This window comes from Mesoplodon mirus, assembly GCF_964341445.2.
Source record: "Mesoplodon mirus genome assembly, chromosome: 18".
Classification (NCBI taxonomy): domain Eukaryota; kingdom Metazoa; phylum Chordata; class Mammalia; order Artiodactyla; family Ziphiidae; genus Mesoplodon; species Mesoplodon mirus.
Window position 1 is genome coordinate 59,295,143 of NC_138994.1, and position 16,828 is coordinate 59,311,970.

The window sequence follows — 16,828 nt, forward strand, 5'->3', positions numbered from 1 at the left end:
AGCCATTCTGAGGTGCTAAAAGTGAAAAAACCCCCTTGGACTTCCATTCCCAGCACACCATGTGGAACCAATGAAAGCTACTCTCATGGTGCCAATCTGAATTCCTGACCCACAAAACTGTGAAAGATAATAAAATGGTTGTTATTTTAAGCCATGAAGCTTTCTTGTTTGTTTTGTTTGTTAATTAATTAATTTATTTATCTTTGGCTATGTTGGGTCTTCATTGCTGCGCACGGGCTTTCTCTAGTTGTGGCGAGCGGGGGCTACTCTTCCTTGCGGTGTGCGGGCTTCTCATTGCAGTGGCTTCTCTTTGTTGCGGAGCACGGGCTCTAGATGCGCGGGCTTCAGTAGTTGCGGCACGTGGGCTCAGCAGTTGTGGCTCATGGGCTCTAGAGCACAGGCTCAGTAGTTGTGGCGCACGTGCTTAGTTGCTCCATGGCATGTGGGATCTTCCCGGACCAGGGCTCAAACCCGTGTCCCCTGCATTGGCAGGCGGATTCTTAACCACTGCGCCACCAGGGAAGTCCCTAAACCATGAAGTTTTGAGGCAGCTATTAGGGGCAACAGATAACTGAAACACCATTTTCTGTATTTTAGTATATGCTTGAAATTTACTAAGTTAAAAAAAAAAGTGACACAAGACATCCTCAGATCACATGGGCATTTAGAAATTGTTCTATCTTTTGTTAATGGCAAAAAAAATCTGTGATCTGTGAAATTACATTACTAATAAGCAATATATTTTATCTGAGCACGTACTAGGAATATGCCTCACATGAGATATTTCGGATACGAGATCCGAAAGAGAAATTTCAGAGTCTATGTCTGTATTAAATTCAAAATAATCACTCAATCTGGAAAGTACCATAAATACAGGTAAATATGAAAAGCCTGTTATTTCTAAAAGTGTATTTTAGAATATTAATTAGTCCTCACCAACTTTACTGTGAGATAAACCAGAAAGACTTTCTACACCAAAAAATCAATGGGCATATGTCAGTTTTTCTTAAAGTTGAATCAATATTATTCAATTTCTGGACCCAATCTTGGCCCTACCGACCCAGAATTTCTAACAGTGAGGCCTAGGAATCTATAATTTTAAGAATCTCCCAGGTGATTCTTAGGCACTAAAGTTTAAGAATCACTGGTATAAAGGGTGTGGCTGAAAGAGGTGCCTGGACTTGTTCAAGGTTCTAAGAATTATAAGACAAAAATAGGCAAAGAGCTCAGAAATCTTGATTAATGCACCACCCACTACAGCATGAGTAACTTCCAGAACTACAGCCCCGTGAGACGGCAGAAGTACTGAAAACCATTTAAAGGTTTCTGAGGCTTCATATGCAAAAAGAAAAAAAGAGAGAAAAGCAAGTCTTTAGTGGCTTCGTGAGTAGAAAAGCAAAATTTGGTCATTATTCCTACGGAAGGAAAGATTCTTCTTTTCCTTATCTGGGAATAGATAAAGACTAGCAGAAAAAAGAAAGTATTAGTAACCTCCAAAAGCTCTACAAAATAAAGGACAGAATTCTGAAGTGTGTTTTATGGGTGTAGAATATGTGAGAGAAGGATGAAGTAATCTGCAGAGTTAGGTGGACTTGGAGTGAAGCTTCGTGCCGTCAGCATTATGCAGAAGGGATGGTGCCCAGAACAGCTGATGAGAGCTCACGGTCAGCTTTCCGGCAGTGGATAACTTCTATCTACCCAAACTACACTGAATTATCCTTTAAGGAATTATTTTCACAATTCAAATGAATAAATTTGTATTCTGGTTCTAGGCATTCTTGTGTGAATTTAGGAAGAATAAGCCAACTTTCTGAAGATCTGATAACCCTGGTGAAATGAACTCAAAGCCACAGCTGCTTTGACCATACTCTCCCCCAGCCCTTCACTCATTCTGCAATTAGCAAAAGGGAAAAAAAATTATTCATATGAAAAGATGTTCCACATCGTATGTTGTCAGAGAAATGCAAGTTAAAACAACAAGACAGCGCTATATACCTATCAGAATGGCCCAAATCCAGAACACTGACAACGCCAAATGCTGACGAGGATGTGGAGCAATAGGAACTCTCTTTCATTGCTGGTGGGAATACAAAATGGTACAGCCACTTTGGGCAGTTTGACAGTTGCTTACAAAACTAAACATACTCTTACCATGTGATCCAGCAGCCATGTTCCTTGGTATTTACCCAAAGGAGCTGAAAACTTATATCCATAGAAAAACCTGCACATGGATATTTATAGCTGCTTTATTCTTAATTGTCAAAACTTGGAAGCAACCAAGATGTCCTTCAGTAGGTGGATGAATAAATAAACTGCGGTACATCCAGACAACAGAATATTATTCAGTGCTAAAAAAGAAATGACCTATTAAGCCATGAAAAGACATGGAGGAAACTTAAATACATATTACTTGGTGAAAGAAGCCAATCTGAAAAGGCTACACGCTGTATGATTCCAACTATATGACATTTTGGACAAGGCAAAACCATGGAGATTGTAAAAAGATCAGTAGTTACCAGAGGCTGGGGGGAGGCACGGATGAACAGGCAGAACACCAGAAGATTTTTAGGAACATGAAACTACTCTGTATGATACTATACTGGTGGGTACACGTCATTATATATTTCTACAAACCCATAGAATGTATATCACCAAGAGTGAACCCTAATGTAAACTATGGACTTTGGGTGATAACGAGGTGTCAATGTAGGTTCCTCATTGATAACGTAGGTACAGTTCTGGTGGGGGAGGTTGCTACTTGGGGAGGTTACGCATTTGTGGGGGCAGAGAGATTTCTGTACTTCCCACTCAATTTTGCTGTGAACCTGTAACTCTAAAAAACAAAGTCTAATATTAAAAAATGTATTCCAAATCTTATAATTAGTGAAGAAACTACTTAGAAGACTGAGGGTGTTTAGAAAGAGGCAGGGGAAGGCTAGACAGCTGGCTGCCAAGAACTCTTACTAAAGAGCATTTCTTTGACTAATTCATTATGGACCAGGATCTGACTCTCAGCATTACAGGCCCAGAAACTCACTTAAATAAGACTTCATAAATAATCAGACTTGGAGATGCTGAGTTACCCTTTCTAAACTTTTAAGAGACTGAAGTAGATATGCTACAGTGCTACGGTATACAGAATTCTAAAGATGTCCCCCAGTGCCCCCAAGATTCCTGTCCCCTGATTATGCAATCAAACACTAACTAGATATTACTGTGAAGGGACTATGCCAATGGGATTAAGGTACTAATCAACTGACTGTAAAATAAGGAGATTATGCTGGTGGGCCCAATATAATCACACGGCCCTTAAAAGTAGAAGAGAGAGGCAGAAGAGTCAGAGAGATTCAGCACAGGAGAGACGAACCAGGAGAGGTCAGAGAGACGCCAAGCATTTCATCAGTAACCCTCAAGGACTCCCTGCCATTGCTGGCTTTGAATATTGAGAATGGGGGCCAGGAACCTCTAGAGACTAAGAGTAAGCCCTGGCCAACAACTAATAAGGAAACAGTAGCATCAGTCCTACAACCTCCTGGCAGTGAATTCTGTCAACAACTTGAATGAGAATGGAAGTAGACTGGAAGTGGATTCTCCCGCAGGGTCTCCAGATAAAAACCCAGACAGGTCAACACTTTCATTTCAGCCTTACAGAATCTGGAGCAAACCACTGAGTCTAATGGTCTTCTGACCAACAGAATTGTGAGAGGATAAATTTGTGCTGTCTTAAGCTCCTCATTTTTGGTTAAGTTGTTACGGCAGCAAGAGAAAACTAACACATGTATCAATGGATTAACCCATCATGTGAAATTACTGTCAAGTAGATGCCCAACCGGCATTCCTTCTTGTAAGAAAAACAACATGGGAGGCCAAATGTAAGAAAACTACTTGGTGAACTAGGAGTTAGGCTTTGATAACTGACAAAGGTACTGTATATACACCTGTCAAGCATACCAGATATTCACTTTGGCTTATTAAAGTGCCCGTTCCTCTGGCTAGATATTGGAAGGACACTACCAACATCTGCCTCTCATTCCTTCTTTAGAGGTGGCAAACAATCAAATTACAGCCCAGTCTTTTTCTGGCCTATAAGTCAGTCTACCTCTTCAAAATGATTTTGTATATTACTATGTTATTCACCCTACATCCATTTTACAACTTAACTCTCCAAGGGTAACTAATTTCCCCAAGGCTGGGGAGGTGGAGTGCCAGATATAAATATTACCACTGCCCACAAAAAACACATAAAAATACCATTAGCCAAACACAGTGACAACACATTTACTACATGTTTGTCAATGAACTTAGAAAACCACAAACCTCTGATCCTTATATTAGTAAATCTCAAAAAGCACTTCCTTTAAATTCCTTCTAATTTAAACCAAAAATCTGAGTATATAAAATGGTTTTTTGGACTTACATGCCTTAGAAGATCCATAAAACCCTAAAAAGCTTATTACACAATGATTACCTAATCCAGAAGTGGGCGAAAGAAACATGAGATACTTGCAGATGAAGGGAAAAAAAAGACTAATTCCCAGTATAATACTTGAAAATGAAGGGAAATTCCTACAACTTATCATTACCATTATTTCGTAAGTATGATCACTTTGATGTTTCTTGTACTCAAATCCTCGAGTGAAACACTGCAAAAGAAAAGAAAGAGTTAAGTTACCAAAAAGCTACGTTTTGAAATGCTTTCTTAAAGGATAAAAGATGGCTTGGGGGTATTTTACTCTTGTGATGAGTTTTTAAGAATTCATTTAGTCTTGTCTGCAGCCACAACAGGAAGGTTAAGTTCATGGTCGCAGCCTTTCAATGGCCCTCATAGAGAAAAACAATGATCTGAAAAAAAGACTTTTTCCTAGGACAACTCCTCCTTTTATAAAAGCATAAGCCCTGGAAGCAGACTGCCTAAATTTGAATCCTGGCTCTTAGCTTATTTCAGCAATTCTAAGACATGTATTATTTCATATTTTAAAACTCTGAAATGTGGATTCATCTTATAATAAAAAGTATATTACAACTTCCATCAGCCATTTTTACACTTTAACATTTCTGAAATTGGGATGTTTCTTTTAATCAATAGCATCTTGGATCTGATAAAATATGGTATTTGCTGTGTGACCCTGAGCCAATTATTTAACCTCTCTTTGCCTGAGTTTCCTTTATAATACAGGGATACTAATCATAGTTACTTCCTAGGGTTGTAGTTATGATTTAAGGGTTAATTCATGCCAAGTACTCAAGATAGTGCCTGGCACAGAGTAAGCATTTATCATTAGTATTTTTTTTAAACAATTTTTAAAAAATTTAGTTTGGGCTGTGTTGGGTCTTCGTTGCTGCACACAGGCTTTCTCTAGTTGCGGTGAGCAGGGGCTACTCTTCGTTGTGGTGCGCAGGCTTCTCATTGCAGTGGCTTCTCTTGTTGCAGAGCACGGGCTCTAGGTGCATGGGCTTCAGTAGTTGTGGCACACGGGCTCAGTAGTTGTGGCTCGCGGGTTCTAGAGTGCAGGCCCAGTAGTTGTGGCGCACGGGCTTAGTTGCTCTGCGGCATGTGGGATCTTCCAGAACCAGGGCCCAAACCCATGTCCCCTGCGTTGGCAGGCGGATTCTTAACCACTGAGCCACCGGGGAAGCCCAGCACTTATCATTAGTATTGCTATTACCACCATCATCGACGAAACAGTTTGTTCCCTGGTTTGTCACCTGCCCAAACATCACTCTTCAGTAAGACAAGAAAGTGTCATAGGTGCTATCAAAAGGAATAATCCTCCAATTCTATTTCCTGTAGTCCCAATACTTGAAATTTACTGGTAAAAACAGCATTAGGTTGATACAGGGAAGTGGAATATTCCACAGTCTACCTCATCCATCCTGCTCTGTTCTCCACTTTTTCACTGGTAAAATGTGTAATTCAATATTGACTGGAAAAAAAATAGACTTAATAAGGTATGGTCCTCTGAGCAATTGATAGTCATCTCTGAATTTACTATATCCATAAAACTAGGCAAGCCTCCCCTTAAAGAGTTACCTGTAAGCACAGGAAAAAAGGAGGTGGCCCACATTCAGCACACTTGATATAAGGTTCCATGAGGTAGGAGGAGCAGCCGCGGCAAGGCGGCTTATCAGAGGGATCATCTATAACAAAAAGAAAAATATAATAGCTTCAAAACACCTTATGATTATCTTAAATGCGAGAAGGTGAAAATCTGCAAATGATTACACAAGGTAGTAAGCTGTGCTGAAAAGTTCATGGAGACAAGATGAGCTCATTCCAAATAAGAAAAAACAAAAATTATGTTCCTTTTTATTTCAGGGCAGCTTTGTTCCTACCTGCAGTGTATCTACTATTTTAAATAGCATTTAAGTAGATACTGCCCCTGCAGAGAAATTTACAAACACAAGTTTTAACTGGAAGTTTCATAATGCCCACAATTTATTTTCCCAGGGGAAAATAATGTCACATACCTACATAACACATATATAGTTATAGATAAAGCCAATCTGACAAAATGTTAATAACTGCTGGGTCTGGGTAATGGGCAATAATTGCTGTACTGTTCTTTCAACTTTCTATAAGTTCGACATTTTTCATAATAAAAAGTTGGTAAAGAAAAACCCTTTAAACATGTCTTGGGATGTACTACTTTATATTTGACTTGGGAGTTACACCCAGGACAGCTCCCTCCCTTTCTCCCACAGTAAGCAGAGAACGGAGCAGACCTTCCTCCAGTTCTAATGACAGTACTGTCTCTGCAATATTAAGGCAAGGAGTATAATCCAAACTCTCTAAAGTCATAAAAATACAGATGTGTGTGTCCCTGGCTGCCCCAAACTCTGCCACTCTTGAGTCAGGGCAACCTAGCAGAGTTGTTCTCTGTGATCAACAGAAGTCTAAGAAAACAGGCTCTGAAGGTAGAGAAGGGATTTAATCTGTTTGGCCTGGGGCAGAATTTCTCACATTCTGCAATAGCATTTTCCTTCCTAAAGTCCAAGAAACACTCTTCAAGGCACCTTTCCCTCCTGTAAGTGGTGATATTGTTCTTTTCTTTTGCTTCTAAATGAACACCTGGAGAAAAAAATGACAGAGGAAAGAAAGGTAATCTTTCTGGCAGCAGCTTCAAAATAAACATGTGGAACAGCAACTACCCCACTTCTCCCATTTAAAATTTTGACATGGAAGAACAAAAATTATTTTATATTAAATGTCAATTTTTACCAAATTACCTTCTTTCTCATATCCTTTTCTTTTTTTTTTTTTTTGTGGTACACGGGCCTCTCACTGTTGTGGCCTCTCCCGTTGCGGAGCACAGGTTCCAGACACACAGGCTCAGCGGCCATGGCTCACGGACCCAGCCGCTCCACGGCATGTGGGATCTTCCCAGACCAGGGCACGAACCCGTGTCCCCTGCATCGGCAGGCGGACTTTCAATCACTGCGCCACCAGGGAAGCCCTAACATCCTTTTCTTTTAATGATATGAGCTTGCTTTTCTTTCCGCAAACTTTCTTCAACAATAACAACAAAAAATTGGCCAATGACTGACCTAAAGAGTTTTTAAACCCTCATGTCAAGAAGTAATTGTTTTTTAGAGAAATGCAAATCAAAACTACGATGAGGTATCACCTCACACCAGTCAGAATGGCCATCATCAAAAAATCTACAAACAGGGCTTCCCTGGTGGCGCAGTGGTTGAGAGTCCGCCTGCTGATGCAGGGGACGCGGGTTCGTGCCCCGGTCCGGGAGGATCCCACATGCCGCGGAGCGGCTGGGCCTGTGAGCCATGGCCGCTGAGCCTGCATGTCTGGAGTCTGTGCTCCGCGGTGGGAGAGGCCACAGCAGTGAGAGGCCCGTGTACCGCAGGAAAAAAAAAAAAATCTACAAACAATAAATGCTGGAGAGGGTGTGTAGAAAAGGGAACCCTCCTGCACTGCTGGTGGGAATGTAAATTGATACAGCCACTATGGAGAACAGTATGGAATTTCCTTAAAAAACTAAAAATAGAACTACCATATGACCCAGCAATCCCACTACTGGGCATATACCCTGAGAAAACCGTAATTCAAAAAGAGTCATGTACCACAATGTTCACTGCAGCTCTCCGTACAATAGCCAGGACATGGAAGCAACCTAAGTGTCCATCGATAGATGAATGGATAAAGATGTGGCACATATATACAATGGAATTACTCAGCCATAAAAAGAAACGAAAGTGAGTTATTTGTAGTGAGGTGGATGGACCTAGAGTCTGTCATACAGAGTGAACTAAGTCAGAAAGAGAAAAATACTGTATGCTAACACATATAGAATCTAAAAAAAAAAAAAGGTTCTGAAGAACCTAGGGGCAGGACAGGAATAAAGACATAGACGTAGAGAATGGACTTGAGTACACGGGGAGGGGCAAGGGTAAGGTGGGACGAAGTGAGAGAGTAATATGGACAAAATACACTACCACATGTAAAATAGCTAGCTAGTGGGAAGCAGCTGCATAGCACAGGGAGATCAGCTAGGTGCTTTGTGACCACCTAGAGGGGTGGGATAGGGACGATGGGAGGGAGACACAAGAAGGAGGAGATATGGGGATATATGTGTATGTATAGCTGATTCACTTTGTTATAAAGCAGAAACTAACACACCATTGTAAAGCAATTATACTCCAATAAAGATGTTAAAAAAAAGATAAAATTATTTTGTAAAAATCCAATTTATGGTTTCAAAAATTTTAGACAATAAAAAGTATAAGTCATCCTCTATCAACATGCTGATTTCCAGCCCTTCTTCTATGTACATGAGTGTATATTTTAACAAAAGTGGGATACCACACATTTTATAGCCTGTTTTTTCACTTGATGATATATTGTCAACATCTTTCATGATGGTACACATAGATCTTCCTCACTGTTTTTAATGGATGAATAATAGTCCATTATATCTATTTAATCTAACCTAATGGTTTTCGACTGCCTCCCAGGAAGGCATTATGGACAACCGAGGAGATGCTTTTTTGTTGCCACAGTGACTGGGGAGCAGTACTGGCACTTAGCAGGCTGGGATCAGGCATGCTGGATATCCTTCAACACTCAAGATATTCCTACACAACAAAGAATTGGCCAGTCTCCTGCACAACTTTCAAATGTCCCACCAGACATTCAAGTAGGTGAAAACTTGCTCATAATTACATGACCTGGAACATAATTCCATACTAAATAAAACAAAATGTTTTTGACAGTTTTAATATGTATTGAATTTTCCAGGAAGGCAACTGCATTACGTCAAGAGGAGATTCTACCTTGTTTTGTTCAGAACTTTACTAAGAGTTATTCAAGCTTGTGGTATTTGAGTCATCACCAATACAACACACGTGAATCACTGTGCATTTGTACTTGTAATATGCACAGTGATCTGACCTATGGGTACAAGCATCTGACTAAAGGCATTATGTTTTCCACTGGAATGTCTAAACATATTGATACATATTATTATAAATTACATTATTTATTACAAATTACTTCTCTTTTATTTATCTTTTATAGTATAGTTAGGGCATGATTATTATCGTTTAATTAATTAATTAATTAATTAATTAATTAATTAATTAATGGCTGTGTTGGGTCTTCATTGCTACGCACAGGCTTTCTCTCGTTGTGGCGAGTGGGGGCTACTCTTCATTGTGGTGCGCAGGCTTCTCATTGCGGTGGCTTCTCTTGTTGCGGAACACAGGCTCTAGGCGCTCGGGCTTCAGTGGTTGTGGCTCGCGGGCTTACAGCACGGGCTCAGTAGTTGTGGCGCACGGGCTTAGTTGCTCCATGGCACGTGAGATCTTCCCGGACTAGGCACTGAACCCGTGTCTCCTGCATTCGCAGGCAGATTTCTTAACCACTGTGCCACCAGGGAAGTCCTAGGGCATTATTTTTCTTTGAAATCATGGGCATAGATATATTATCTATGTATTTCATTTCCAAATAGTAAAAGGGGCTTTAAAAACATTATAAAAAGAAATCACTGGGTCTCATAAGATTGAGAACCACTAATCTAACCAGTTTCCTATTGGTGGATATTTAAGTTGTTTCCAGTTTTTCACTATTATAAAAAATGCTGAGATCAACGTTCCTGTACACATAACAGTTCACAATTTGTTCCTCAAGATTTCTATTTTCCTAGAACTAGAACTGTTGCGTGTACAGAGGGTTTCTGATACACATAGCCAAAGTGTCCTTCACAAAGGATTCCAGAACTTTTCTGTAACCTAGGAGGAGGGAAAGACTTTTTACCATCATTCAAACTTCGGAGGCAATAAAAGAGTAATAAATTTGACTAAACAAAACAAACAAAAAGCTCTTTTTTGGCGAAAAACACCATAAGCAAAGTTAAAAAAGCAAATAAACTAGAAGAAAATACTCGTAAACATATCATAAAGGGCTAACATCTTTAATATAGAAAGAACTTTTTAAAATTGAGAGGAAAATAAAAGACCAAAAATCCTACTGTGAAAGTCACGAAGAGATAATTAGGAAAAAAAGAGAGAGATAAAATGGACTTTAAACATGAAAAGACATTCAACTTCACTCATAATAAGAGAAATCTACACTGAGATATAAGTTCTTACCCATCAGATTGGCAACAATTCAAAAGCTTGATAATATACTTTCTTAAGAAGACTGTGGGGAAATAGGCATCCTCATATATTGCTGATGGGAATGCAAAATGGCACAACTTCTATAGAAGGGAATTTAGCAGTATCTAAATAAATGCATCCATTTATCTTTGGACCTAGAAATCCCACTTCTAGGAATTTATCCTGAATATACACCTCCAACAATATAAAGTTATGCATTAGAACATTCTTTTTAACTGCAAAATACTACTTTGATGTCCAAGCACTGGACAGTAGTTGAACAAACTATGGTACATTCACATAATGGAGTACTATGCAACTATAAAAAAATAACAATCTCTATAAAGCAGCATCGTATTTCCAGGAGATACAATTAAGTGAAAAAAGCAAGGTGCAAAAGAGCATACACAGTATGCTACCTTTTCAGGAAAAAATTAGGGAAAACAAAAGCAAAAACATATACACATCTGTCTGTCTTTGCAAAAAGAAATAAAGGACAGGTAAATAAGAAAACAATGAAGTTGGATACCTACAAAGGGTTGGAGGGGGAATGGAACGGAGTGGAAGAGACCTAGGAAGGAGCAACAATTCTCCAAATATAACTTTTTGCATAGCTTTGACTTTTGGAAGCATACTTATGTTCTACAAATTAGAAAATTAATCCACTAAATATGGGAAGGGAAAACTGAAAGCAGAACGAACAGATGAACCCAAAAGTATTTCAAAGGAATACCATAGCCACAATGAGGAGGGGAAAAAAAAGAACCAATCCAGGTAACTTATGAACATTTAACAACAGACCTTCAGTCTTGGGTGATGCCGAGAATTGCAAACAAATCCTGAACTTGTTGAAGTGGGTCTGTGTTATGTAGTGGTATGCACAGAGCAATTCTGAAATAATTCTGGATGTATTAAAAGACTGAGCAAATGAATAATAGTGCTAATGCTGGGAGCCAGGGTTTTCACTGAGGAAAGGACACACAAACAAGGAATGTGGTGGGGTGGGGGGTCAAGAAAAGAGCCTAGGAAGATGAACTGGAGGTTATCAGTGTGAACTCATGATTTCTAAGAAAGTGCATCTATGGATATATGCATGTATATGCAACTATGTACATATACTGGTATATATGTATGTAGCGTATACCTACCATGTATTTCCCAGCGCTGTGGGCCAAAAAGGCCCAGATGCCAAGATACTCTAGTAGAAATAAGCAATGGCCATATCTTGGTCTCTAATGTCATTCCTTTCTAAAAGGACCAAGGGCTCCTCAGAGAAGTGGCTGATTCTAGGGCTGGGGCATGGGAGGTAGAAGATGCACCTCGAACACGTAGCCATGCCAAAATGTAAGGAGATGCTCAAAAAAGCGATGGGGCATGTCACAAGGTTGCAAGAGCCAGCTTGAAGGGGCTCACAGTGGTCAAATTAGGACAATCTGAGAACCAAAGTAAGTATGATAATGAATTATAAACCACTGAAAATAAAGGAATTCATGCGTGCATACTTACAATAAATAAGTGAAAGAGGAGGTCTCTTGATTATAGTAGAATGCTAAGTGCTAACTAGTAAATATGGAGAGAGTGCTGGATGCGGGGGAAAAAATCATTTCGCGGCCATCGTAGTAAAGACTGGATCAGGCAAAAATCATCAATGGATGCTAACTAGGGAGAACTTCTGATGAGGAACAGGATATTTTATGGCCTGAAAGTGTCTCCTTATGGGTCGCTTATTAGACGCAAGGGAAAAAATAGACATTAAACAGTGAAGAACTCAAACGCACACCTTGACTGGGTTTTCAAAATTAACATCGCTAATGAGGAATAGAGCAAGACCAGACAAACCCAAAATGAGACACCTCTAGTTTTAAAAAGGGGAGAAAGTGGCTGTATTCTTCAGAAGTGTCAATCACTAAAGACAAAGGCTGTGGACATGTTTCAGTTTAAAGGAGGCTAAGGAGACACAGCAACTTAATGCAAGACCTGAACCCTGACTGTATCCTGTATGGGAAGGAAAAAAAACATCGTCAAGGACATTATTGAGTCAGCTGACAAAACTGGAATACAGATGGCAGGTTAGATAAGAGTATTTTATCAGTGTTATACTTACTAAAGTTGGCAACTCTACTGAGGCTAGAATGTACTGAAGTTAGAAGAGAATATCCCTAGTCTCAGGAAATAAACACTAAAGTACTTAGGGGCCATGAGGTATGTCCCTAAGCCCTCGAAAGATTCTGAAAAAAAAAAATGGGGTATGTATATCTACTTATAAATACATATATATGTGAATAAATATGTATATTTATAGATAGAGAACTATGAAAATAGAGTAAAAGGTTTACAAAAGGTGTATGGCTATTCTTTGTACTATTCTTATTCTTCCAACTTTCCTGTAAGTTTGAAATTATTTCCAACTAAAAATTTTAAAGTTTAGCTTAAAAATATTCAAAAAAAATTTTTTTTCTTAATTTTTAATTATTTTGAAAAGGGGGAGAGAGTGGTTTCAGTTTACACTCCCAGCATGGGGATAATTCATTTAGGCTCTTTCTCTGTGTGAAAAATGAAAGATCTGAACTAGATGTATTGGAAGACTCCATTTTGTCCTAAATATATATAGGGAGCCTGATGAGAGAGTAAATTAGAGCCCCTTTAAGAAACTACTGAGGGACTTCCCTGGTGGTCCAGTGGGTAAGACTCGGCGCTCCCAATGCAGGGGGCCCGGGTTCAATCCCTGGTCAGGTAACTAGATCCCACATGCATGCCACAACAAAGCGTCTGCGTCCCGCAACTAAAAGGTCCCACGTGCTGCAACTAAGACCTGGCATAGCCAAAAGCAAAATAAGTAAATGGAAGGAAGGAAGGAAGGGAGGGAGGGAGGAAGAAACTGCTGAGGAGGAGACACCCCAAAAGTGACTTTCTGATTCTTCTCACTGGGACACTACTAACATCTAACAATGGATTTCTATTTCTGCCAAATCTCTTATCTTCAGAAGAAAAGAAAAAGTGTATTTTTTCCTCCATAGTTGTGGCTGCCTGGATTTACTTCACATGTGCGCCATAAATCTCTGCACTATTACCGTACTATAGTTTACTCTTAGAATACAAGTGCCAAAAAAGCAGGGGCAGGAGCATTTCCTTTATCCTACCACTGACAGTATTTCTTACCAAGGCGCCTGAAATATGTTATTGATTCTAAAGAGAAATTCAACTGCTTTTTTAAGTCGAACTACTGGTGAATCATATTATGCATGGCCCACCTGAGCTTAATTTTCTTATAAGACCTTGAGTGGCATGTGCTCAGTTTTGTTTCATGTGTTCAGTAGTAGTGGTTGATTTTATCCTGATTTGATACTCATTCCTTTAGGATCAGATTCACATGGCTTCATCTTCAAAGTGCTTATTTTTCTTCTTTGATCAACTTCCACTTCAGTTTGCTATTAATATTCACCTGGGACTTGTTCCCATGGTACTTACTGCTAAAGGAACTCAAACGGTCCATTCCCCAGTTGGCAAAGACTGCTGCTTTGATCTTCCTCAATGTAGGGCTCCTTCAAGGAGATTTCAGAACTGGCCAATGCAGACACCAAAGCTGACGACCCCCGCTATAAACAAACAAAAGTGGCACATGGATGAGGAAATACTTTAAAGGGACAAGATAAAGAGAACATAATGCAACTTACTCAACTGTACCACATCCTAGCTTTGTAAGGCTAAGCAAATTAGTTTATCTCTACAAGCTTGTTCCCTCCTCTGTAAAATGGATATGATACAATCATATCTACCTTCTAGAGTTGTTGAAGATTAAATATCAAAATCCACATAGATAATGTACCATAGTGCCAGGCCCATAGTAAGCCCTCTACAAAGGCTACATATCTCTAATGAACAACAACTGATTTTCTCTGCCAGGCCTCACTTTTCTCCTTAGCCCTCCTTCCTTTGAGAAACTGACTCTCCCACATTTCATATGGCTTTCGTGGGGTTGCAAATCCCCATACTCCACCCCCCAGCCCCACAGCAGCTAAAGCAACCAGATCTGTTCTTACCGAAAGCTGAATCTTGAGTAAGGTATCCAAGGAGAGAGGGCAGATTAGAGCTCATCCACTAGCCAAAGAATCTGGTCCAAGAGATCTGGCTCTTGAGATTCCCATCCCCAAGGGTAGCCCAATGGTTTAGGTTTGTTTGTTTGTTTTTTCTCATTTCTCTATCTTTCCAGTAATACTTTAATCTGAATGAACGTCTATTACTAGAAAACTAAGGAATCCTATCTATTACAACATACATTTTGTTCACTAATTTATTCTTTGAACAGCTATTTAATAGGTATGTACTATATATAAAGTTATCTTTTTGAAGACATAAATGAACTCATATTTCACACTAAGCCATGAAAACATCCCCCCTCCCTCTGTACTCCCATATCTTTTTATCTATCTCATTTTGGGCATTTTTCACATTCCACTTTGTGAGAATCACTTCTGAATGCATATTCTCCCCATTTCTAGACTAAATGAAAGCAGGGACTACATCAAATACAAATTTGTATGTCTTAAAGTACTAAGCACAGTGCCAAGAGGAAAGAACTCAATAACACAAATGTAATAGACAAATAACTGTTAATTCTACAAAAAGGTTAGTTCATCTTTAGTTCTCCTGCAGTGACTTCTTGCACCTGATAGTTTTAGCTTGGGGAATAATTCATCGTTAACTGTATGGGACACTCACATAAAACTGTCAATGAACTTGTCTTTTCCAGGATGAACTGGAGTGGTTATCCCTCTGCTCTGGTCCCAGGAAAATGAGTTTGAAGAAAAGTGCGCTTAGTAAGGGGTATTATGCACTCAATAATGAAATAATGGGCAACATTTACTGAATATTTCTCATATGCTAGGTACTGTGGTATCACTGTATGTGGATTGCCTCTGAATCCTTACAACCTTCTGAGGCATGCTGCTTTTTTAAGAACGGAAAGGAACCTCTGAAAGACTGTCACTTGCACAATGTCTTACAGTTAGTGAACAGCAGCGTCACTTCAACAGAGGTTAGTAGAGATGGTCAAGCAAAGGATGTATACAGTCTCAAACACTCCACGTTGTAAGCGCAATATTGCAATAAGCGGAATCTTCTTTTTTCCTCTTTCTTCACACAAGAGACATTTCTGACGCTAATGTGGAACTAGCATCCATCCATGAAAGGATGGATGCTAGTTCCACATTAACATCTGCCAAATTCCAAGAAGTTACTGGGAGGAGGAGGGAAGGAACGTGAAGAGCATTCGATGTGGTGCGGAGGACAGGCGCAGGCTTGGGAGTTTTGCGGACAAGATTCGAAACCTCACTTCGTTCCTTATTAACCGTGTGATCTCGGGCAAGTCATTCTACTGGAGCCTCAGACCACCTCACCTCTAAAACAGACCCGAAATATCTACTTGGAAGGCCTACTTGAAAACAAGGGGTAACGTCAACCAGGGTCTGCTAAGAGCGGGATTTCGTGTTCCCTTGCAGCAGAGACAGGAATAGCTAGGCTGGGACCCAGCGGGGCCGCCCAGGGGGCGGGGCGCGTCAGCCCGCGGGGGGGCGGGGCCTCAGGGCTCAGGCCCGCCCCACGCTGCCCTCCCCCACAGCGCGGCGTGGCTCGCCCTCCTCGCCGCCGACGCCGCCGGGGCCCGCAGTCCGCCCCCAACCCCGCCGCACCTCACGATCCCCGCCTCCCCCTTGTCCCGGGACAGGGGCTCACGCCCCGCCGCCGCCCGCCCTGCAGCGCCTCGTGCCTCACCTCACTTCTCTCCCCTCCTCCGCGCCGAGGAAACGCCAGCGGCGCGCGCGCCCTGGGCTTGCGTGCTCGCTCTCGCGCGGCGCAGGCGCGAGCGGGCCGCGCGCTCGCCGCCTCCGCCCAGTCCCCGCCCCGTCCCCGCCCCGTCCCCGCCCCGGCCGTCGCGGCCTCGCCGCGTGCTGCGCATCCACGGCCGCCCCTCCCTCCGTCCCCGACAGGGCCCTAGCCGTGCGCTAGCGTCTGGCCTCTGGCAGAGGCCTTGGAGGCTGGGCCCTTGTGCAGCTTGTCTGAGTTTTGAGTCGGACCAGTAATCATTTTTCCCTGGGGGCGCGTTGCTGGTTGCCGCAGGCTTGCCGGTGCGTGGTGCCGTTTGAGCCGCTCTAGAGTGCGGTGAGCTGGAGCGGACCGATACTGCCCCGCTTTTGTGTTTTCTAACATTCCCACCCCT

The 16,828-nt window shown here is 41.2% G+C and overlaps 1 protein-coding gene across 2 annotated transcripts in view; it reads right to left on the bottom strand.

Moving 5' to 3' along the window:
- TADA2A (transcriptional adaptor 2A) overlaps positions 1-16,440 on the bottom strand; it is a 46,561-nt gene extending 30,121 nt beyond the window's left edge. For both annotated transcript variants that reach the window (XM_082605031.1, XM_082605030.1), the window contains exons 1-4: positions 16,384-16,440; positions 14,083-14,210; positions 6,032-6,138; positions 4,584-4,643 (exon numbers count right to left, since the gene is read on the bottom strand). In XM_082605031.1, the coding sequence (XP_082461157.1) occupies positions 4,584-4,643; positions 6,032-6,138; positions 14,083-14,107 (192 nt within the window). In that variant the 5' untranslated portion in view covers positions 14,108-14,210; positions 16,384-16,440. The remainder of the gene's footprint in view (positions 1-4,583; positions 4,644-6,031; positions 6,139-14,082; positions 14,211-16,383) is intronic.
- Positions 16,441-16,828: the final 388 nt, after the last annotated feature.